The sequence below is a fragment of the Ursus maritimus genome, unplaced genomic scaffold, assembly GCF_017311325.1.
Source record: "Ursus maritimus isolate PB19 unplaced genomic scaffold, ASM1731132v1 scaffold_1, whole genome shotgun sequence".
In the NCBI taxonomy this organism is placed as follows: Eukaryota; Metazoa; Chordata; class Mammalia; order Carnivora; family Ursidae; genus Ursus; species Ursus maritimus.
Genome location: NW_024423343.1, coordinates 45398795 through 45422242, shown reverse-complemented (window position 1 = coordinate 45422242; position 23448 = coordinate 45398795). Strand labels below are relative to the sequence as shown.

General features: G+C 33.7%; 1 protein-coding gene across 8 annotated transcripts in view; it reads right to left on the bottom strand.

Moving 5' to 3' along the window:
• Positions 1 to 1466: 1466 nt before the first annotated feature.
• Positions 1467 to 23448, bottom strand: part of TFPI (tissue factor pathway inhibitor) — a 63798-nt gene continuing 41816 nt past the window's right edge. For 7 of the 8 annotated variants that reach the window (XM_040643048.1, XM_040643054.1, XM_040643057.1 and 4 more), the window contains 4 exons: positions 20791 to 20967; positions 19619 to 19804; positions 3364 to 3543; positions 1467 to 2665 (listed from right to left, as the gene is read on the bottom strand). In XM_040643048.1, the coding sequence (XP_040498982.1) occupies positions 2562 to 2665; positions 3364 to 3543; positions 19619 to 19804; positions 20791 to 20967 (647 nt within the window). In that variant the 3' untranslated portion in view covers positions 1467 to 2561. Of the gene's footprint in view, positions 2666 to 3363; positions 3544 to 7245; positions 7271 to 19618; positions 19805 to 20790; positions 20968 to 23448 lie in introns of all 8 variants that reach the window. The other variant, XR_005838145.1, reaches the window with a different exon arrangement.

Below are 23448 nucleotides of genomic sequence, written 5' to 3'. Positions count from 1 at the left end.
GTGATTGGTAGAAATACATATGGAATGGAGTATGGATGGTAGAGCATAGTATATTAATTTGTTCGACAAATAAGATGTCCTAGTATATGAAAGCACATTTGTAATTGAAAGGAGATTATTAGCAAGTTCCAATAAAAGAGGTGAAAGTCAACTGGAGCTTATGGAACAATTTTTTTTCTTTGTCTTAGAACTCAATCTTTGTAATAACTGAAGGACACTAAATTTTTTTAAAGTATAAAACTTCATAACAGTTATACTATATTATCCAGGATAATATTTTATTTCTTATAATGTAAAAACTAAAATCATTTGAGCAATTTTCAGCATGATCTGTTAATTTTGAACATAGAAAAAACAAAGTAGGTAAATATATATAAATGCTGTATAATGTAATTCTCTATAAAATTCACAGTTAGATGTATTTGATTATGTAAAACAAAGCAAGACAGTACCACCAGAGAGCTTCTTATCTAAAAACACAGTAAAAATAATATTCTCATGAATTAAACATTGCAAACTATCTCAGTGTGAGTCTCTCTTGATTAAATAATGAATCCACGAATGGTTTTTGGAGAGAACATTCAACTCACTAATGTGTTATTTATATGTCATTGGTGGCAACTAGTCACTTGACCTAAGGAGACATTGCCCTTTATTTAAAGGTGTTGCTATCCATGTATAAATGACAACAAAGCATATTTCACAGGGATTTTGATTTCCAAAAGTCCCAAATTCCACAGCAAAGATCCAGTTTAAGGCAATTACTTATGTATATATTATGTATAAGTATTATATTTGAAATCAAGATATAAAATTTTTAAGTGAGCAAATTGACACTATTTTATAATGATACAATTTTGTGCCATAGGATGAAAATGATTTTTAATTGTATCTTAGGACTTCATATTCAGCCTCAAAACATAGTGATTTTATAGCTCACATCAGCTGGACCTGAATTCATGTGGATAGTCAGGAAGAGATCATATTTTTAGGTAGGAAATCAGCATGAATAAGCTGAGTAATTAAAGATGCATTCAGTGAACAGTGTATACCCTTTTAACTAAATTGAAATAGTCAAGAAAGAGAGCACTAGTTAAGTCCAAAAATATATATAACAAAATAAAAATGTGGGGAATGGGGTGGGGTTAAGTACCAACTAGTGAGTCCTTGATGGATTTTTGAGTGGTACAGAAATATATGGAATTAATTCTTAGGAATTAAATCAATACTGATGTGAAGAATGCAGTAGAGGCAAAAAGCCTGGAGCTTAAGTTTATGAAAAAGGAAGCAATAGTGTTTAGAGACTGATTAGATATGTATATGAAGAAAAATAAGTCAAAGTTGGGTTCAAACTTTCAAGGCTGAGGAACAGGCAGAATTCTAGTACTATTGCTAGAGAAAAGTCATGAAGCTAAACTAAGTGGATGAAGTGGTTAGTTATTTCTAGATGACAAGTTCAAATTTAAATGCAAAGTTAGAGATGAACACTATAGAAATGGAAATGTCCAGGAAGCTGTTGAGATGCCAGACTGCAATAGCTGATCGGAGAAGGAAAGGTATAGATCTGGAGAAAGTGAATTAACTCCAAGGAAAGGTTAGGTCACTGAGAGTGAATAGCACATAGATTTTCTAGTAGAATCTTCCTCTTCTACAGAAATAGACTTTTTTCCCCTCTGCCTTAAAGATGACTTACTGGGTTGTATTATGTGCAAGCGTAATGATAAATGAATAGTTTTCAGTAGGTTTAAATATTCTTAGTATTTTGGGTAAGAGGAAAATTTTGTTAAACAATAAAATTGGAAAGTACATAAATGATTTCCTTTTGATCGCCACTAAAAACTTCCCTTTCCACCAAGCTGCTTCTTACCATGATCTGTAATTAACACACAACTATTCAACCATTTTTACTAATATAATGGGTCATAAGCAAACAAAAAGTGGTTAAATCAATCAAAATCAGGCACATGATAGAGTTGACTCTCTTTGTTCAGATAATGGTTTTGCTCAAGATTGATCTGAGGTACTGGTTTATAAAAAAGGAGGAAAAAGTATGTCCAGGAAGGGAAGCACGTGATGGAATTGTATTATTACCAGCTCTAGTTAAATGCATAATTGAGTGAACCTTACAGAAGAAAGTGCTTGTCACCATTTTAGATGTGAAATCCAAAAACTGCTTCATCTTTAATAGCTGTATGTTTTAATCTGTGCATAGGCTATAAAGGAGATCATCGTCTACATGATCAAAACAAATAAATGACAACACATTCTCAAATGATCACCAAATGAAAAAATGGACTGATTTGATATGGCCAGCATTATAATTTGTAGTCAATGGGAAATAGAAAGGGATTGAGAATAAGTAAATTCATAGTAGTCACCCCTTGAATATGCACTTTGATTAGATAGAGAAATTAATTCTGATACAAATGTATTAATAGTGGTTAATACATACATAGAAAATTCATGGAAATATTCATTAAAAGGATTTCAGGAAAGAAAAAAAAATTATAGTGAAAAGTTTCATCCAAAATATTTAGAACTGATGTAATAATGTAACAAATTTATATTTTTTTAACAAAAATTTTTTCATATACTATTTTCACTGTCTTCTTTCTTTTTCTTTTGGTTTTAATTAATCCTCCTTTTGATATCCTTTGGATGAAACCTACAGAAGGAAGAGAAACAAATTTATTTTGCATAATAAAGTAATACAATAAAACATTTGTCTAAAATTTTCTCAAATCATCTTTTAATATATAAAACCAAAAAAAAATTCTTAAGGCTTTAATTTGTCTTTATGCAAAACAAGCTATTTCTAAGGAAGTCATTTCACATATATAAGAATTAGCAAAAATGAATAAGCATGTTTCTGATTTTTATTACTCATCTTCAGTTAGAAATACATGCTCATTTTTTTAAAGCAAACATGTGGCTAAATATGGTTGGTGGAATTATATGTGATTTTTATTTATATATTAATACTCTATAAACATGCATCATTTTTATATTCAGAAGAAAACTAGTAACTACATTAAAATGTTGTATTATAAGATAGTTTAAAAATATTTTGGTATAATCATTTAAAATGAAAACTTAGTATGTAAATATTAAAAGAATAAATTGTTTTGTTTCAAATAGATTATTTTTCTGTGAAAGACATATTATGAGGAATTGTAGTTAACATCTCCAGCAATATCAAGTAAATGTAGTTGAAAAGGGGACATGTATTACCTAAATTTATAGTATTTTGTTTCTTATTATAAATAGAATTGTGTATTTTTCTCATATTAAAATTTGTTCATAATTTCAATGCAATTGTTATCTTAAACACTAGTGAATTAATAGGAAAAATGTCCTTTATACCTTTCTTACAAGTCCTAAGACATGCTTTTTTAGAAGTAAAGTTATTTTCATTCCCTCCACATCCACTGTACTTAAATGGGCGGCATTTCCCAATGACTGAATTGTAGTAGAATCGGTTCTCATTCGCTTGACACAATCCTCTGTCTGCTGGAGTCAGACACCAGGAAGGACCGTAAAATTCTAAGAACATCAAGAAAATATGGTAAATCATATGATAGTTAATCTGAAACTTTCATATTATTTATTGTTTTTGATTATGCTCTTATAGTATATTTATGTAAAACAGCAATCTGAATGAATAAAAGTAGTACCCAGTGAAATTCATGTATTTCAACTCCAGAAAAATGCTTTATTAATCTCCAACTGTCCACTACAGTAAGACCTATCTCTAATAAATAAAAAAGTAGATCTATTTGTTAAAGGGAGATGCTATGGTAACTCTTTATAATGAAAAAAAAAAAAAACTAGTTGTACATAAAAGAAACCACTATTAAAAAATTTAGAAAACTTTTGGGGCGCCTGGGTGGCTCAGTCATTAAGCGTCTGCCTTCAGCTCAGGGCGTGATCCCAGGGTCCTGGGATGGAGCCCCACATCAGGCTCCTCCGCTGGGAGCCTGCTTCTTCCTCTACCACTCCCCCTGCCTGTGTTCCCTCTCTCGCTGGCTGTCTCTCTCTGTGTCAAATAAATAAATAAAATCTTTAATAAAAAATTTTATAAAAATTTGTTAACCATACTCACGTTAACAAATTTAACAAATTATCAATGTTTACACATTCTTTTTGTTCATGAATGTTCAACTTCAGGGTTAAAAGTCCTGATGAGCAATCCTTATACATATGTCATATAATGACATGCGCACTGAAGCTGAGGAAGAGTTGTTTTTTTGTTTTTTTATTTTTATTTTATTTATTTTTTTATTAAAGTTCTAAATGATGTAATGTATTCACAATTTTAAGCATAGGAATTCAGGTGTAGCAAATTCTAACTTTAATCTTCAGAGAAGGATCCCTGAAGAGATTACTTGATTTAGTAATAGTTTTCTTGTGAATTGAAGTATCAGTTCTCAATGAGTTAGATGTTTTTGCAAAAGGAGGAATATTGCTAAAGCCAGTAAGATAGAACATTTACAGGTTTAAACCAGATGACCATGGGACCAACCACTTTAGGAACAGAAGAAAGAAAATGCAACCAGGGTAATAAAAGGATCACTCATTTTCTTAAGGCAAAGCAGAGAAATAGTTTCAGTACAATGGTAGTTTTTAGCTCTTTTGGCAATTCCTGTCAGTGAGGGGAAGCTGGTACTCTAGCAACAGACTTAAACCACTTGATATTAGTAAACCAATATTGCAGGCAAGTTGGTAGATGGTGAGAAATCAATATAAGAAAACTTTAGTGGCTTTGCCAAATAGTGAGATGGGGCACAGCAAATGCAGACAAAGAGGGTATGCTATATATACAAAATTGGCAGGAGGAATCCAGCCAATGAAGGCCAATAGGTTGGGCAGAAAGCTGTAAATGGTTTGATGGCAAGTGAACCCCAGATGAAAAGACTAGAAAAGAAATAAAATGAAATGATTTGAGGGGAAAATGCAGAAATTATTTTATCTAATCCGAATTAATGAACAATAATCCTAATTAGACATGAAAAAATAGGAATCTGCATTTATCTCCTGCCTTCTTGATAATTTAAATGAAGATTAGAGTGTCTTGATATAATGGCTCATATAATAGAGAAATTCTGGAAAACAGGAGTGGGAATACTATAGAAAGAACATATAAGACATTTTAGAGAGATGAAAATTCTGTGTCAGAATTCAAGAACTGTAATCAGCTAAAGAATACTGTATTATTTAGGTCTTTGATTAGGTCTACAAACACTAATTTTTAAAAGAAAACCTTCGGATCTGTAAGACTAAAACATTCAAAATCACGTAGCCTAATTTATCTTTTACATCATCATCATTCTATTTGGGAGTTATAGTGCATGATTATTGCCATCATAAGTCAAAATCAATATGTTCTTTGGTGAGAATGTATGCTCAACTTTCTAGAAACTATTGAAGTCTCCTGCTTCCAATAATGGTTTATGTTAAGAGGAATTTTCTAACAGTATAATAGAGATATACTGTGATAGAGCCCTACTATTGTGCAAACTCTTCCAATATATATGCTCTGGATTCTCATTAATCCAGAACCTAGAATATGAGATGGCTATCAGTTGCTACCACTTCTATCTCCAGGAGTTTCCAAAGTCATCATGTGTATTTAGAAACAAAAGAAATACTCCTCAAACAATTAGCCTAATTTGAGAAACTGAGAAAATTGCTATTTTTTTATTTCTCAGCAAGCACCCACAGATACTTCATAGCTGATATAGGAGTATGATGATATGACTTATACCTCAATTTCACTTCTGCATTTTGTATACAAGATTTATTAGCCCACAGTAAGTTGAAGATAATATATATATATATATATATATATATGTACCTGTAAGTTGTACACTTCTTCTTTACAAATGTTAATAATTATGTCTTAAGAGCAATGTTCTACCTGAAGTTCCTTATTCCAGGACAGAGAGAATTTTCTGATGACATGAAGTAAATTCATCCTTCTTTTCCTTTACCCTGTAGTAAACTTAGCCCCATAACAAAATCAAGGCTATTTCAAAAGAGAACAAGCTAGATTGTTACATGTGGGGCTACAATATCCAGACTGAAGGTAACAATGGAGGAGGCTCTGAAACCATGGAGGATATACTATAGGTTTGGTGGGGAGAGGTACCCTAGCTTCTGTCTTCCTTTGGTCACCGAGTCTTCCAACAATGTCTGCCATTCACCAAATCTACTTAAAAGCCAAGGGAAAGGGTACAACATATGTATGGGACAGAGCAAGAAGAAGGCAGGGGATTAGTTTGAAAGCAAACAGATAGTTGACCAGCACAGATGCCATTAGAGAGTTTCACTACCAGTTAATTTGTCCCAAGCATCAGATTGCCTCTACCTGACACTGTTTGACCTCTCAACCAGAGGATGTCTGGTGTGTTGCTTCTGACATCCTGGGTATTGGTTTATAGACTTGAATTGTCCCTCTTACCCGATACTGGCTTCTACTCAAAAAGCATCTGTCCATGACTGACCTGATGACAGTTGTTCATCCATCTCACTTTGTTTGCCCTGATTTTAATCACTACCTACACAGATTATCAAATACAACTCACCTTTTACCCAGTAAATATTGTGGTTCCTAACACTAAGAATACAAGTATTTTGATAGTGGGTTAAAGTTTGAAATTAATTACTAAGAATGTTGTATCATAGTTAACTTTAAACATTTTTTAATACAATAATTATCAGATGGGGAGTTTTTATAAGGCCATTATTCTTCAGAACATGAATTATACTTGCTATGTAAACTAATTATTTCTCCTAAAATCATTTGAACTCTAAGTAGTTAAGACTATCATTGGATCGGGGCACCTGGGTGGCTCAGTTGGTTAAGCATCTGACTCTGGATTTTGGCTTAGGTCATGATCTTGGGATTGTAAGAACAAGCCCCACATTGGGCTCTGCATTGGGCATGGAGCCTGCTTGGGATTCTCTCTCTCCCTCTGCCCCTCCCCTTCCCGCTCTCTCTCCCTCTCAAAAAAAAAAAAAAAGACTATCATTAGATTACTTTAGCATAGACAACAACAATATGATTAATATAATGAAGCAGATAGTTTCTCAAGGACATGTTAGCTCTAATATTTTTTTGAGTCCTTGATTATAGTCTAGTTCAATCCCCAAAGATGAAGAAATTGAATTTCTTGTACCTCATGAGGAGATAGACTTGACTGTTTTCAATTAATGTATTTATTCTAGATAAACATAGGCACTCACCTATTCAAAATCCAGACAATGATATCTACAATGAAAGAAAATATAAAGGTTTTGAAGTAGTTGTACATGTAGTTTTTTTGGTCTAGATTATAATTATTCACAGGTATTTAAGATAGAATAAAAAGACACTAACCTGACTTCTGTTCATTTTCCAAAGGGAATTTAATAACCAAATGCATTCTGTCTTGATCTCGCCATTAATAACAAGTTGGATAGCTTCCATTTAGAGGGTCTATGATAGGTTTCAGAATTCAGGATCCACTTATATTCTGCCAGGAACGGCCATGATCTAGTATGACTGCTAAACTGTAAGGTGGCACTCCAAAATCAGTTTTATATTTAAAGTAGTTTATGTAAATTTTCTCTGAAATTTGTATTATAAACTTTAAATTTTATAGTCACTTTGAATCCTTACCATGGTGTCTTTCTGTTCCCATTTTACATACCTAATATTTAGACTTTTATTTTACCAACGAATTTAGGATTTATGAATTACCGCATGAATGGCTGAAAAATTTTTTGTCTTCTCAGAGTGTTTTAGGGAATTGAATAAATCTTTCCTTTGAATAATACCTTCTTTTTTCCCATAATTTTCTAGTAAAGAAAAATATAAAGATTTTAACTTTCTAATTATAATTTATCACTGTAAGACACTGAATTAATACAAAAGTATGACAAATATAAAACAAAAGTTCTCAATAATTTGACCCCTGTCCCTTAACCATTATCAATGTTTTGGTGTATATTTTCCTCCAAATTGTTTGCATGGGCAAAAATATATTAGCGTACTACTCTGTGTCTTTTTATACCTGATAATATTCTGTGAATGTTTCCATATTTGTTCATATATATTTCATTCTTTTTAATATGTACAGTGTTCATTTCTTGAATTGACTACAGTATATTTAATCAACCCATTACTCATATGGATGTAGATTTTTTTTTTCAATTCCACATTAATGGCTCATGAGCATCCTTGCACACTGGTGCAGATATTTCTAAAGACTCTTGGCTTTCTTTCAGTGTAGCTTTACTTAGAAAAATCCCTGAATAAAGACAGAATTGTGAACTATGCCCATGCATTAGCCAGCATCTAAACAAATATATCCAAGATGTTAGATAAAAGATAGATCCCAGGTTTAGAAAAGAACAAAATTTTAATTTTGACACCCTTCAATGAAAGTACAATATCATGACTCTGTCCCCCCACAGCACTTGTGCAGCTTTCTGTCTTAGCAATATAGTGTAGGCATTGAAGTCATCTTTGTATCTATCCCCTCACCCCATTTCACAGGCATGTCTGTAAAGAACAAAACCATCTTATTTATTATTCAGACTCCTAGTCCCTATGACAATTCCCATTATATAGGAGCCACTCAGTATTGTTGAACTGGACTGACATTAAAAAGTATAATTGATTTGTGCCTCAGATCATAAGATAAAATTGGAAACACAGGTTTACATGTCCTCTGATTAGAGAATATGATCCAAAGACACAAAATATGTATTGGTGTTTTATAATTATGTTTGAATTTTAGAAGGGCTTTGTATCATTTCAGATAATCATAGCATTAAGTATATTGAATGAAGATACTTCAGATCAAGGTTACAGGCTTTAGTTATATTAAAAAATTATCACTAATAAAATGTATACAAATAATACTCCTGAGTATTTTTTCCTACTATAAATTTCCATTGACACTGGGTAATCATCATCAAAACTTCAAATATTAATACTTTTGAGCCCTTATTGTATATTAAACATGGGGATAAGAATTTTATACATGTCATCATAATCATCAAAAATTTTATGAGCTGGTACTCTCCACATATAACAAATGAGGAACATGAGGCCAAGAGTTGTGTGATTCTTTCAAGGCCACAAAAAGAGTTGGCAAATTGCAGGACTGGAATTAAACCCACATCTTTCTGTCCATAAGCCAATGCTCTTAACCACTATGATATGTCCTCTGAAAACTAATTAGAAAGTAAAAATAACTAAGCAAAGATAATTTAATAATTATCAGATAAAGAGAAAGCTGTCACAACTTCCCTTTTATATCCAATTTTCAAATTCTCTTCTTTGGAGCTCAGGTTCAGAATGTCTTATATATTTCTTACCCTAAGTTACATGCGTGAAGTTGGAATTTATCAAGTTTGAACAGGAAAAAGATATCTAATCAAAATAGGTCATCAAATGAAGAAACTGGAAACAAGTCTTGGGAGTAAGAGCGCTGAACCAAACAGTATTGAAAAAGCTCAAATATTTAAAGGCAAGAATAATTGTGTTTGCATATTCAATGTGGACTGATTCTAGAAATAGACCAAAGTTCTATTTCTATTTCTAGGTGTTTGTGTACTCTGTGATCATATTTGCATTGGCCAGTAAGATATCCATATAATAGCAATAAGATGTGATAGAAGACCAGAAACCACATTCCACTGTGTCCCTAGAAAAGACAGAAGTGGGATTTTCCTAATAATATATTTTACAAAAATGCTTTTCAAACTTATTCCTGCAAAAACTGGTCATTATTCAAACAGAAGTAGGGTAGTCAGAGAATTACAACATAATGTAGCACAAGATTTTCTAACCTATTCCTCATTCCTAATCTGCTCTATAGCAGTTAATACCAAATTCATATAATAATAGGGATGTGCCACCTAAAATCAGACACACAGATCAATGGAATAAAAGAGCCCAGAAATAACCTGAAACTTATATGGTCAATTTATCTATGACAAAGGAGGGAAGAATATACAATGGGGAAAAGACTGTCTTTTCAATAAATGGTTTTGGGACAACTGGTCAGCTCATGCAAAAGAATAAAACTGGACCACTTTCTTTACCATATATAAAAATAAACTCAAAATGGATTAAAGACCTAAATGTAAGACCTGAAACCATTAGCTCCTGAAAGAAAACATAGGCCGTAAACTCTTGGACATTGGTCTTACCAGTATTGTAGGAGTCTGTCTCCTCAAGCAAAACCAACAAAAGCAAAAATAAACAAGTGGGACTACATCAAACTAAAAAGCTTCTGCACAGTGAAGCTGAAAGGCAACCTACTGAATGGGAGATGCTATTTGCAAATGATGCATCTAAAAAGTGGTTAATATTCTAAATATATAAAGAACTTATACAATTCAACACCAAAATAACAATTCAATTAAAAAATGAGCAGACGACCCGAATAGACATTTTTCAAAAGAAGACCAACAGATGGCTAACAAATACATGAAAAGAGCCTCAACATTACTAATCCTCAAGGAAATGCAAATCAAAACCACAATGAGCTGTCTATCACCTTATACTTGTCAATAGCTAGTATCAAAAAGACAAGTGTTGGCAAGAATGTGGAGGAAAAGGAACCCTCATGTACTATTGATGATTGTATATTAATGCAGCCACTTTGGAAAACAATATGGAGGTTCCTCAAAAAATTAAAAATAGAAATACCGTATGATCCAATAATTCCACTAGTGAGTATCCAAAGAAAGCAAACACACTAATTGAAAAGATATATGCACCCCTATGTTCACTGCGGTGTTACTTACAATAGCCAAGATATGGAAGCAGCCCAAAGTCCATCATTAGATGAATGGATAAAGATGTGGTATATGTGTACACACACACACACACACACACACACACACACACAAACACACAGGCAATGAAATATCATTCAGCCATAAAAAAGAATGAGATCTTGCCATTTGTGAGACCATGGTTGAACCTAGAGGGTATTATGCCAAATGAAATAAGTCCAAAAAAGACAAATTCCATATGATTTCACTTATATTGGAATCTAAAAAAACAAAAAACCTATAAATACAGAGAACAAACTTGTGGTTGTAGGAGGGCAAGGGGATGGAGGAATACGCAAAGTATGTAGGGGTGATCAAGCGGTACAAAGTTCCATTTATAAAATAAGTCATGGGCATACAAATGGCTAACAGACACATGAAAAAATGTTCAAAATCATTAGCCATCAGGGAAATTCAAATCAAAACCACACTAAGATACCACCTTACGCCAATTAGAATGGCAAAAATAGACAAGACAAGAAACAACAATTGCTGGAGAGGACGTGGAGAAAGGGGATCCCTCCTACATTGTTCGTGGGAATGCAAGTTGGTACAGCTACTTTGGAAAACAGTGTGGAGGTCCCTTAAAAAGTTAAAAATTGAGCTACCCTATGACCCAGCCATTGCACTACTGGGTGTTTACCCCAAAGGTACAGATGTAGTGAAGAGGAGGGCCATATGCACCCCAATGTTCATAGCAGCATTGTCCACAATAGCTAAATCGTGGAAGGAGCCGAGATGCCCTTCAACAGATGAATGGATTAAGAAGTTGTGGTCCAGGGGCGCCTGGGTGGCTCAGTCGTCAAGCGTCTTGCCTTTGGCTCAGGGCGTGATCCCAGCTTTCTGGGATCGAGCCCCACATCAGGCTCCTCCACTGGGAGCCTGCTTCTTCCTCTCCCACTCCCGCTCCTTGTGTTCCCTCTCTCGCTGGCTGTCTCTATCTCTGTCAAATAAATAAATAAAATCTTTAAAAAAAAAGAAGAAGTTGTGGTCCATATATACAATGGAATATTACTCAGCTATCAGAAAAAACGAATTCTCAACATTTGCTGCAACATGGACTGCACTGGAGGAGATAATGCTAAGTGAAATAAGTCAAGCAGAGAAAGACAATTATCATATGATTTCTCTCATCTATGGAATATAAGAACTAGCATGATCAGTAGGGGAAGAAAGGGATAAAGAAAGGGGGGTAATCAGAAGGGGGAATGAAACATGAGAGACTATGAACTATGAGAAACAAACTGAGGACCTCAGAGGGGAGAGGGGTGGGGGAATGGGATAGACCGGTGATGGGTAGTAAGGAGGGCATGTATTGCATGGTGCACTGGGTGTTATACGCAACTAATGAATCATCGAACTTTACATCGGAAACCGGGGATGTACTGTATGGTGACTAACGTAATATAATAAAAAATCATTAAAAAAATAAAATAAAATAAGTCATGGGGGTGTAAAGTACAACATAGGGAGTATAATCAATATTGTAATGACTTTGTATGGTGACTGATGGTAACTAGATTTATGGTGATCATTTTATAATAAATATGTCAAATCACTATAAATGGACCCCTGAAGCTAATATAATATTGTAGGTCAACTATACTTCAGTTAAAAGTATAATCAAATTAGTATTGTTAATTCATTAGTTTGTAGTTGTATTTGTGAATAAATTTTGATTGATGGTTGTATAATGGTCAGATACATAATGAGATACAGTATTTTACTTGATATATAATTAAGGTCATACAAAATATTTTGATTTACAAAGTTGAAGTCTGTGGTTTTTTTTCTTTTAAAGGTATCTGTATATTTAAATTTCAGAAACACTTCTCTGGAGGAATCGCATGACTAGGGTGAAAAATGTATCCTTATTAAAAGCAGAGATGGTCCAGGAAGAAAAGGATTAGCAAAAGTAGTCAGTCAGTGGTCACCTAGGGTGACTGTATCTGGCTGGCAGCAGTCTTGGCAGAGGGGAAGTGCTACATTTTTGTTTCTCACCAGCCCTGCTGCCAGGAAGTAGAAGGTCTTATGGATCCTCTCCACAAGTTACCTATTTTTAGAGAGCCAGCTTGTCAGAAAATCAGCATATAAGGCACCAGATTCACCATGCAGGCATATTTAAATTAAGAGGGAAGTTTCTATACTTCTGGGTCTGAGGACACATTATGAAAAACAGGATGCTTTTGGGGGACTATTTAAGTGGATTTTTGATGAAGTGGGGTTTTTCAGAATTGTTGGCAGCGCTAGTGATTAACTGTGGAACTCTTTAGATTATGCGGGATATTTTCTTTGCAGAAACTTTCCGTGGTTGTGAAGTGTAAGCAAATCTTCAACAAGAGGCCAAATAGGTAACAATGTTTTCTTGCAAATCTATAAATTAACTGTATCAGTGGTGGTGTCTGACTTTCATTCAGGCCATTTATATAACATCTCTTGTAAAAGGCCAATGATAACCAAAATTTTTTTAAAAGATATGTATATGTATGTGTTTATGTATATATGTTTATGTTTTATGTTTTTCTTTTCTCTCCATTTTTTCACACGTGTATGGAATCTGGCCAGTAGGTTATACATTGAATACAGTGAGGAGAGACAGGGCCTCAAGTACCTAAATGGTTTGCAGAATGATACCCAATCATTTTCCCTTGACTTAGTGGCTGCCAGGAAGCAATAAGGACTAGGTCAAATATACAGGTGTTCTTTTTTTCTGTGTTAGAGACCAAGTGCGAGAATGAGTTGCTGGTAGGCTTTTGAAGTCTATCTCAAGATTTTGTTTTTCCAAAATAGCATATAGCTGATGTAGTCCCAAGGAAGCTATTAAGAGTTGACATAGAGAAGTAAAGATGCTATGAGAACCAAGAAAATAAATCACTTTTTAAAAAGATTTATTTATTTTAGAGAGAGAGCATATGGGGGGGGGAGGAGCAGATGGAAAGGGAGAGAGAGAATCTCAAGCAGAGTCCCCGCTGAGCGCAGAACTTGATGCAGGGCTCAGTCTCACGACCCTGAGATCATGACCTAAGCCGAAAGCAGGAGTTGGTTGCTTAACGGACTGAGCCACCCAGGCACTCCAAATCACTTTTTTAATCAATGGGTCAGGTCCATTCAAAAAGCCCAGAATCATATGCAACTGATGAATCACAAAATTAACCCCTGAAATTAATAATACGCTATATATTAACTGAATTATATTTAAATAAAAAATTACAGAAAAACAAATAAACAATTCCTTTAAAAAAAAGCCCAGAATCAGTATGAACACTTGAGAACATTAATTTTTCTTGATAGATATTTACCAGTGAGCTCTATTGAGAGGACTGTATTAATTATATGCACATAAATATTAAAACTTTATTAATTGTATGCTATCAAAGGCATCACATATATGATATAAAGCAGAAATATTAACATGTGCATAAAATGCTACCTTACCCTTAAATGGACATGGATGCATGAATGCAGAAGGTGGTCAGAAGGACTTGGTAAATATGGTCAACATTCTTTCAACTATCATTTGTTCTTTTATAACTGTGGATCACAAAATCAATAAAAAATGTGAGCCACCTGTCCTATGTGTAACACTGATCTGAATACTAAGGAGAGAAGATCTGCAAAACATATAAAACATTGGTCTCTTTCCTCAAAAAACTTGTAATCTAGTCAGTGAGGCAGAGCTAAAACAGCATCAAGTAATATAAGCATTAAGGGAATCAAAATAGGAAGCCAGGAGAAAGGGAGAGGAAGAAGACTTCCTTGTTGGAGTGAAAAGGCAGCTTACATGAGGAGGGCCAGTGAATTTTAGGAAGGAGAAACCAAACATCAGGAGCCATAAGAATGGGTAATTTGTGTTTACTAATAACAGAGTAGGTAAGTTCTACTTAATGGCAATGTCTATTTGGAAGGGACAGAAAAATCTTGTATTTTGTGAGACAAAAATCTGGAATAGTTAGAGGGCTAACAGATAATGCAGACAAATCTAAGACAAGTGGATGAGGCTAAATTAACACAAAGAATGTATCTGTTTTTTATTTTTCTGTAAAGCAAGAGAAATATGTAAACTTGCTTGATTGAAGATCCTCTGACCCTAATGTAATGGATGTATGAAAGTAGGACAGTAATGTCAAAAATGTTATATCTCATACATGTCATATATGCCCCCCTTATTCTGTCTCTGTCTTTTCTGTCTCTTCATATACACACATATGCACATATACACACACATATATATGCATGTCTATATCCGTACATACAGCAAATGTATTATTTAACACGTCTGATATAGGAATATATATATTATATATATATATATAATATATATATATAGTATATCTGATGTCCTTGATATCTATCCCATGTCTATGACACCTGGTTTGCCTGAGCCAGTATTAATCCAAGCTCATTTTTTTCGTAGATCATGTCCCAACAATATGTGATTTTTTGAAAATTGAAAAACTTTTAAAATAATTTATTTTATCTATCCACCAAAATGACAGACCCAGTTTTCTGTCAATATATGTATATTTAAAATACATCATTTTTTTTAGCATCCCCCTTTCATTTTCGTTAGTGTCCCTGTTCAGATGACATAAGATTGTGGAGATAATCAAAACACACAGGACTGATAGTCTGAACAAAACAGGTAGACTGAAAACAGAGTAGACAGGAATGAACATTTTATTAGAAAAAAGCAATAGAAGGACTGACTAGAAGGAGGGGGTAATCAGAGGAGAATACCAAATGCTCAAGCTGAAATACCTGGAAAATGGTGGCAGAACTCTGAAAGTTTGGAAAGCTGGAAGTTTTAAAAAGACAAAGGAAAGTTAAAGTTCTTTTGGCTTCAAAGCCCTGTGATCCTTCTACATGACAATATTCTCAACTTGTTTCTACAAAACACATTTGAACTGTGTGTGTTTCCATATATGCATTAATTTAGGTCTATTGTGAGTTCTCTTTTAAAGGTTAATTGTAGTTTTGTGACTGGATGTGAACTGATGCATTTATCTGAATAAGTAGAGATCTTATGAGTGTCTGAAATATCAACTTCTGCAAAGAGGAACTTACAAATAATTGTTTTGCAGGTGAGAAATTAAGGCCTAGGAAGTTAAGGGTATTGCTCTGAATCCCAGAGGTAATAATAATGAGTAATATTTATATAGCATGGAATAGGTATCAGGCACTGTGCTAAGTTAGCCATGTATATTAACTGATTTTACCTCACAACAAAACCTATAAGGTGAGTACTATATTATTACCATCCTCATTTTACAATGGGAGAATAAGGTTCAGAGAGGTTAAAAAATATCTCAAGGTTGCACAGCTAATAAGTGGAAGAACTGGGATTTGACCCGAACTCTTCAGACTCAGTCTTTAACTACTATATTATAGTCCTAATCACAAGGGGAAAGTCAAGAAAAACTAATTGTGGTCGTTTTTCATTCTGAAGATAATGCACAGAACTACACATCCTTAGAGGGATTGTTTTAGAATGATTCCTCTCACACATGTAGTGAGAACAAACATTTATTTTTACCTACATGGATATACTCATTAATTCAGCCAATCCAAACACAAATAATTTGTTCTCACTTGTACATATGGATGTGCTTACAAAAGATTTTATAAAAATCTCTTTAAGGAAGAGCAAGGCTCAAACTTTGAGGTCACCTATATAGCCTGCTAATAATGAAATCTGGAAATAAAAGTAGAAATAAAAGGAGAAAATCAAACCTTAGTTGTGCTTAGTAAGCATTCAAATATCTTCAGTCAAAGGGCTCACTGGAAAAAAATTCTCAAGCTTATACACAATTTTTATTGTAGGGCATGTTGTTATTCCTATGCACTGAATCATAATTAAAACAATTTACGTCTTTTCAAAAGAAACTAATCCAGAGAACCTTATGCATTTGCTAAAACCTTGAACAAGGTTTTATATAAACTTAGAACCATTATTTTCTTAAATTATAATAAAATAGATTAATATAATTGCAAGACTGGCAGATGTAATTATTTTTGAGCTGGAATATCAGCAGTGTCTTCATTGACCTCAGCAAAAGCCTTTGGTGGAGTAAGAAAGGGATAGTCTGGGTATAAGAAAAGTAGGGGCACAATTGCCTTCCAACATTATGCTACTTGGATGAGGTAGAGAAGGGATCATCTAGGTCTTAGTGAAGAGGGACAGCTGCATTTCCACCTTCTGCATCTTGGATGGGGTGGACAAGGGATCGAGTAGATCTTAAAAAGAGTGAGGGCCCAGCTTCATTGTCCCCCTTTTCTTGTTAGCCACTCTTCGTATCAAACTTCTATAGCAGCTATTGCAACATTATTTCATGTTTTAACTTAGGAATGTTACAAAACAAAAGAATGAGAAATGAATATTCCTAGGAAAAGAAGAAAAGGGGTCAAATTGGCTAGAGGAATTTAGGTTTTGAGGCAAATATATACAATAAGAAAATAATTTTCTAGACAAAGAAAAGAGGAAGATTTTCCTTAATTTTAAATGTAGTTACTATGAAAGCATTAAATGTCTATTGTTTTAAATAAAAATCCTCTTAATCTTGTTTTCTTTTAAATTCATGTTGTCAATTTTTAATGTTTCCTTAGTTAATAATTTACTGTTATAACCATTAATTTGTTTTTTATACTTTTCATGCACAGCTACATAAAAACTTAGGACATTAATCAGACAGTATTTAAAACTCGTTTACTTTCTCACATTTATTTTGTCTCCTCCTTTCTATTTTGGCAGTGTGCATGCCAAAATCATGATTTTTATACTTGATAAAAACTTTCTCCTAACTTACTCCGTTCATTATAATGATAAATGAATATAGATCTCTATTTGAATTAGTGAAGCAATCCAAACAAAAAATATTGAAACATATTGGAAACTGATTTCATGCATTAATTTTATTAGTAGGTATATTGTATCACATGTCTCTTTAAACCCATTAAGTTTGTTATTCTAAATGTTCACATCTTTCACACAATAAGATTTAGCATGCTTTTCAACATGTGATACTTAACTGGATAAAACAAAATGTCACTGAAAGACACAGGGCTGGAAGGACACAAAGAAACAATGCAATGAAATTACTTAATTTCACAGATAATAAATCAGAACTACAAAGATATTTATTATTATCATTATTACAAACAAAGTAGTGTTTAAAAACTAGACTCAAATTCATCTGGCATTGAATTCACTGCTCTAATAATCTAATCTAATCTAATCTAATCTAATCTAATCTAATCTAAGGACCTGAAGGCATTTGAATATACTGTTTTCAAACTCCCTCTGAAATTTCACATGCCATTTATGACACCTCAAGAGCTATTGGAACACTGCTCGAATGCCTGCAACTTAGGAAATTTAATTCCTATGGCAACCACTGATTTTTTAAGACTTCACATTAAAAAATAAACACTTTACAGAAAGAAACCTTTACTTTAGATTTCACAAATTAATCCTGATCTTTAGGCTGGGTTGAGGGAAACAGGAAGGGTAGGGATGTGGGGAGGAGGGGACTGAAATAGAGAGGACTGAGGGTGAGGGATGTACAGACTTAATTTTTCTTTCACATGATAGTGCTACAAGTACTGAGAACATATATAATGTTCCCTCTTTGGATTTCACATCTCCTTATACTTTCCAGTCCTTCTGTAAAATGTTTCCAGTTCTCTTTGTGACTTCTGAGGTATGGCATTCAGGGCTGAAGGCAAAGTCCACAGACATGCTCAGGTCAGTGTGGCACTGAACTTGATATTTACATCCTTCATTCCAGATAGGGAAGAGTCAACATTTGCAGTGCTTTAAATACATCTGGGCAGAACTTCTGTCTGCTGTTTGCTTGCTTGCTTATTTGTTTGTTGTGAAGAGAGATGCTCAAAGACTTTCTGATTCTGATTGCCACCTGATTCTGACACATGGCTGCTGTGGAGAACCCCTGCTCCACACACTGTCTCTTTTTACCCTAGGGCTACAATTTAAAGCTACAGAACTCTTTCTAACTTTTTTCAACTTTACATTTGAAACTTTCACATGGACTGCTTCTAAGTGAAATATCCAATTCATGAATGAGCACACTCCATTTTTTAAATTTAGGTAGGAGCTTATATTTATCCTGTTAACTTTTACCTCTCTCGGTTGTTTTTAACTGCCCAGATATTTGTGGTTTCTGGTTCTGTTTTCCAATATTTTTACTATTTTTCCAGCTCTGCATTTTTTTGTGGGCATGTTTCCTGTATGTTTGTTTAAATTTGATAAATACATTGACAGGGTATAGCCCAGGAAAGAATTTTGCAGAAATCCAAAAGACAATTCCCTTCAGAGTGACACAATCTTTGGTGATGGTTATTCAACAAATTCCTAATCTGTCCTGTGACTAAACACCTGAGACCTTGCCCAATGCCATGCTCAATTAAAGAGCACTTTACTGCCTTTGACACAATGCTGCCATTATAATAATTTACCATCAGACATTGATGCTGATAATTCTGAGCATTATTTTATAAGATAAATTTGGCATAGAGTTAAATATCATAGGAAAGTTTTCATGTGATATATAATTAAAAGCCTTCTTCAAAGCATACTTTAAAATAGAGGAAAATTATCATCCTTATGGGATTGAAAGACAAACATTTTGAATCTCAGTATTTCAACACACCTATTATCAGGTAACAAGATCTATATTTCTTTTAAAAAGCAAAGTTCTAATATACATTCCACTTCTATTGTTACTATAATATTTTTCTGGGAGCAATTTAAAAAAAAAGAGATCCTTACCCAAAAAGCTGGGAACCTTGGTAGGCTGGGGAGTGACGGAGTCATTATTCACAGAATCAAGTGAGGATACACTATTCGTAAAATCAAGTGGTGTCATACTATGCACAGAACTAAGTGGTACCATACTATCCGTAGACTCAGGCAGTACTGTATTAGTCACAGTTTCTTCCATCCGAAGATCACTCTCTGGAAAACAAATACAGCCAATTAAAATACAACATTGTCATAAGTTCATAATTATACACACAAAGTAAAGCACAGCAGTTGTGTTAAGAAGAGTAGTCATCTATGGACACCTGGGTGGCTCAGTCCATTGAGACTCTTGACGTCAGTTCAGGTCACGATCTCATGGGTCTTGAGATTGAGACCCCCATTGGGCTTGGTGCTCAGCGGGGAGTCAGCTTCAAGATTCTCTCCCTCTGCCCCTCCCCCAGCCCATGCGCGGGTGTGCCCGCGCACACACACTCTCTCTCAAATAAATCTTAAAAAAGAGTAGACTTCTAGAAATTTTATTCACATTGTTATGTTAAATTAATGAGCAGTAAATCTCTATACATATCGTTAATAAGATCATATTTCAATGTGAGTAACTTGTAGTTCTTGGTCAAAAAAAGGTAACAGTTAAAGTTCAAGGCAATCCTTTAATAAATTTTATGGTCAGGTAAAACTGATTGATTTTAGGTGGTAGATTCCAAAGAACTATTTGTCCTCAAATGTTATAAACCTAACGGATTTCAGCAGCCCTATTTTTTTTTTAATGTTATGTTAGTCACCATACAGTACCTTGGTTTTTGATGTAGTGTTCCATGATTCATTGTTTGCCTATAACACCCAGTGCTCCATGCAGTACGTGCCCTCCTTAATACCCATCACTGGTCAGCAGCCCTATTCTTATGCTTACATTGTACTAAAATATTCTCAGGAAAGAAAAATGATGTAACTTAAAATAAATCTATGGAAATAAGCTCCCTTATACATTTCTTAATTTTCTGTTCCTTTTTTTTTTTTTAAGTTAACACAGTGACTAATTTTTATCAAATTTAGTGGATGCTAATGTATCTTCATCTGTCTGGCTGAAACAAAATCTAGGTAAACTTGAACATCCTTTAAGATGCCTTATTTTTTAAAGAATGCCTGTAAATGAAGTGAAATGAGATGGGAAATAAACTTACCTGAATCCTCACAGGTTTTCTTGCATTGTTCCAGTGATTCAAAGTTGTTTTGATTGCCAAGACACCCACCGTACTTGAAACCTTCACATTTCTTTGACTGATTGTTATAAAAATACCTAGTCATATAACCTCGACAGAGTCCACTGTCTTCATCCAAAAAGCAGTAATCTGGCTTTTCTGGAAATTATAAAAATGTCAGAAAGCAATATTCTTTTTTGTGAATAATTTAATTATGCTGATTAAATACATAAAATAACTAAGTTGAAGTTATTTAAGGAGTAAACATGAAAAGTTAAAGATACAAGGTAAAAACAGAACTTTATCCACAACCGGACAATATTAAAATTGTCCTCTATATCTATTGTGACATTAAGAATAAGGAAGATGTTTCTATTGTCACACATTGTTACTACTGGAATTTCAAGTTCTAAATTTCTCATAGTAAATTTATAGGGCACTAACTATCAACTATTTCATGAATTGAAAGAGTAAAAGATATTGTTATTTTACCCTTGGTTTGGAAGAAATATTCAAAAATTCATAATATTACAAAATACTGTGGCAAAATTTTGGTTCAGTTATTTTTTTCTTTTTTTAGGCTTAAATGCATTGACATTTAGGAATGATCTAGAAATATTTCATATTTTTCAGGTGTAGGCTCTCGTTAGGGAAAGAAGTATAATGTGTTGCTTCATTACAATGGTTTCAATTTAAAAAATATTGGAGTAGAAGCTTTGAGGCGTATGGAAGCTTTCATGGCTATTCTTAGAAGTTCCTGAATTCTTATGCTGGAATCTGTATTAGGTTAGGCATGACATCCTCCACCACTGCGTCTCTTGTTTTTCTTCTTCCCGGCATTGGAGTGACTCCAACAGTGCAAAGGCAGAAAGGAAATACATGTTCAGGGATTGGAGAGGCTTTTGAAAAAAATCTAATGCCCATTCTTTGATAGTGCTCCAAACCAGATCAAACACAGCTGTCACACAAGTTGTGCCACTGTGATCTACATTACAAGCCTTGTCTACATGCATACTCTGTAAAGAAGAAAATTAAACTTATTTTCAAATTGTGATTACAAGATACATGGGGCTGGAATTAGGCAAAGCTACAATTTCCCCATTTTTTCCCCCTGCAACTATATTATCAGAGTGACAAAAATGAGCTGTAGTATCCTTTTACATTTTAAAGCAACTCGTTCTATCTCAGGGAAGCAACACTTAGCAGTGTTTTACTATAAAAAGAGCAGATATTTAATAATGTTAATGATTTCTGCAACAACTGCAAATCTTCAGAAAGACTGATCTTCTATGAGAGCATTGTTTTATTAAATAAAACATCCTATTTTAATGTAGTGTAAAATATCTATCTTCTATAACGTCTCAAAGTACCAATTTGAAAGTTATTTTTTTATTGTTTATTGCCTCATGTTTCTCAACGTGAATGTTACTATTATCCCCATAGTAACAATTTGTGGTTAAGTGTAATTTATGGGACAAGGAAAAAAACCAATTCTTTAAATTTTTATAATACTTTTTAAAAAGAGAATGAGGAAAAAATACATTCAATTACTATCATTTTGATTTGTTTTGGCCTTAATATGTACTTCTTATGACATTTTAAATCATCTTACCAGAGAATATAAGAATTCTATGTTTAACAAAAAGGAGTAGGTAAAATTTATTGCATGTAAGGAATAGAAAACAATAAGAAATTATGCTGAGAAGTATAATTAAGAAATTATGCAACTAGAAGTTGCTATTATTTATGAGGCCCCATTCTAGGACATAAATCTATTTTAGGACGAAGTTGAAATTGCACACTTGTAAAATAATTCCACTTGGGCCTACAGTTTAAAATAAGGTTACAAATCAAGAAATTCATGCCCCGTAGTCCTCAGATAAAGTAACCTTCATACTAAATCTGGATATACAATCCTTGCTCTAGACTAATGCTCAGTTAAAACACAGAATACAGATTTTCAGCTACAGACAAACTTCCACAAGCCACATTAAGATTTACTATTAACTTTTGTTTGAGGCTGCATACTTGACAATTGTCTTAACCCAAACTATTTCAAAGAGGTTGTCTTTGTAACTGTTCCAATGTTGATACTAAGAAGCATATCACAAAGTTAGCTTGAAGTGGTTATGTTTAGAGGTCTTTATTATGAATGGGTTTTGGCATCTGAACATTTTTTAACACTTGTGAATAGTATTGATAGATCAGCTTTATTTTCTAATTTCCATATATAATATCAGTTAAGAATGAAGAGAAGAGGAACTCCTAACTAGGAAATTAAGTACATATCTACCTTACTGCCCTCTGACCACCTGCTAAGCCAAGCGACTTTCCAACCTACCTCCCTGACTCTTGACAAATGTATTCATTCAAGTTGCCTCTTGATCTTTGCTCTTCCTTTGACACAGCAAATCTCTCATCCTTGGTCTCCTACTTACTGTCATATCTCCTATTAATGCTGAAGTTGAACTCTACAGACTGGGGATTCTGGAGACTTGGTGATCTCACTGAGCAAAGCAATGTAATTAACTGAGTAGGTTATAATCAAAATTGAGGAGACCTTATTTTGCTCTTGAATACTACCACTATTCTAGGATGACTAAGAAATCCATAAACCTACTCAGAATGGAGAACATTTTT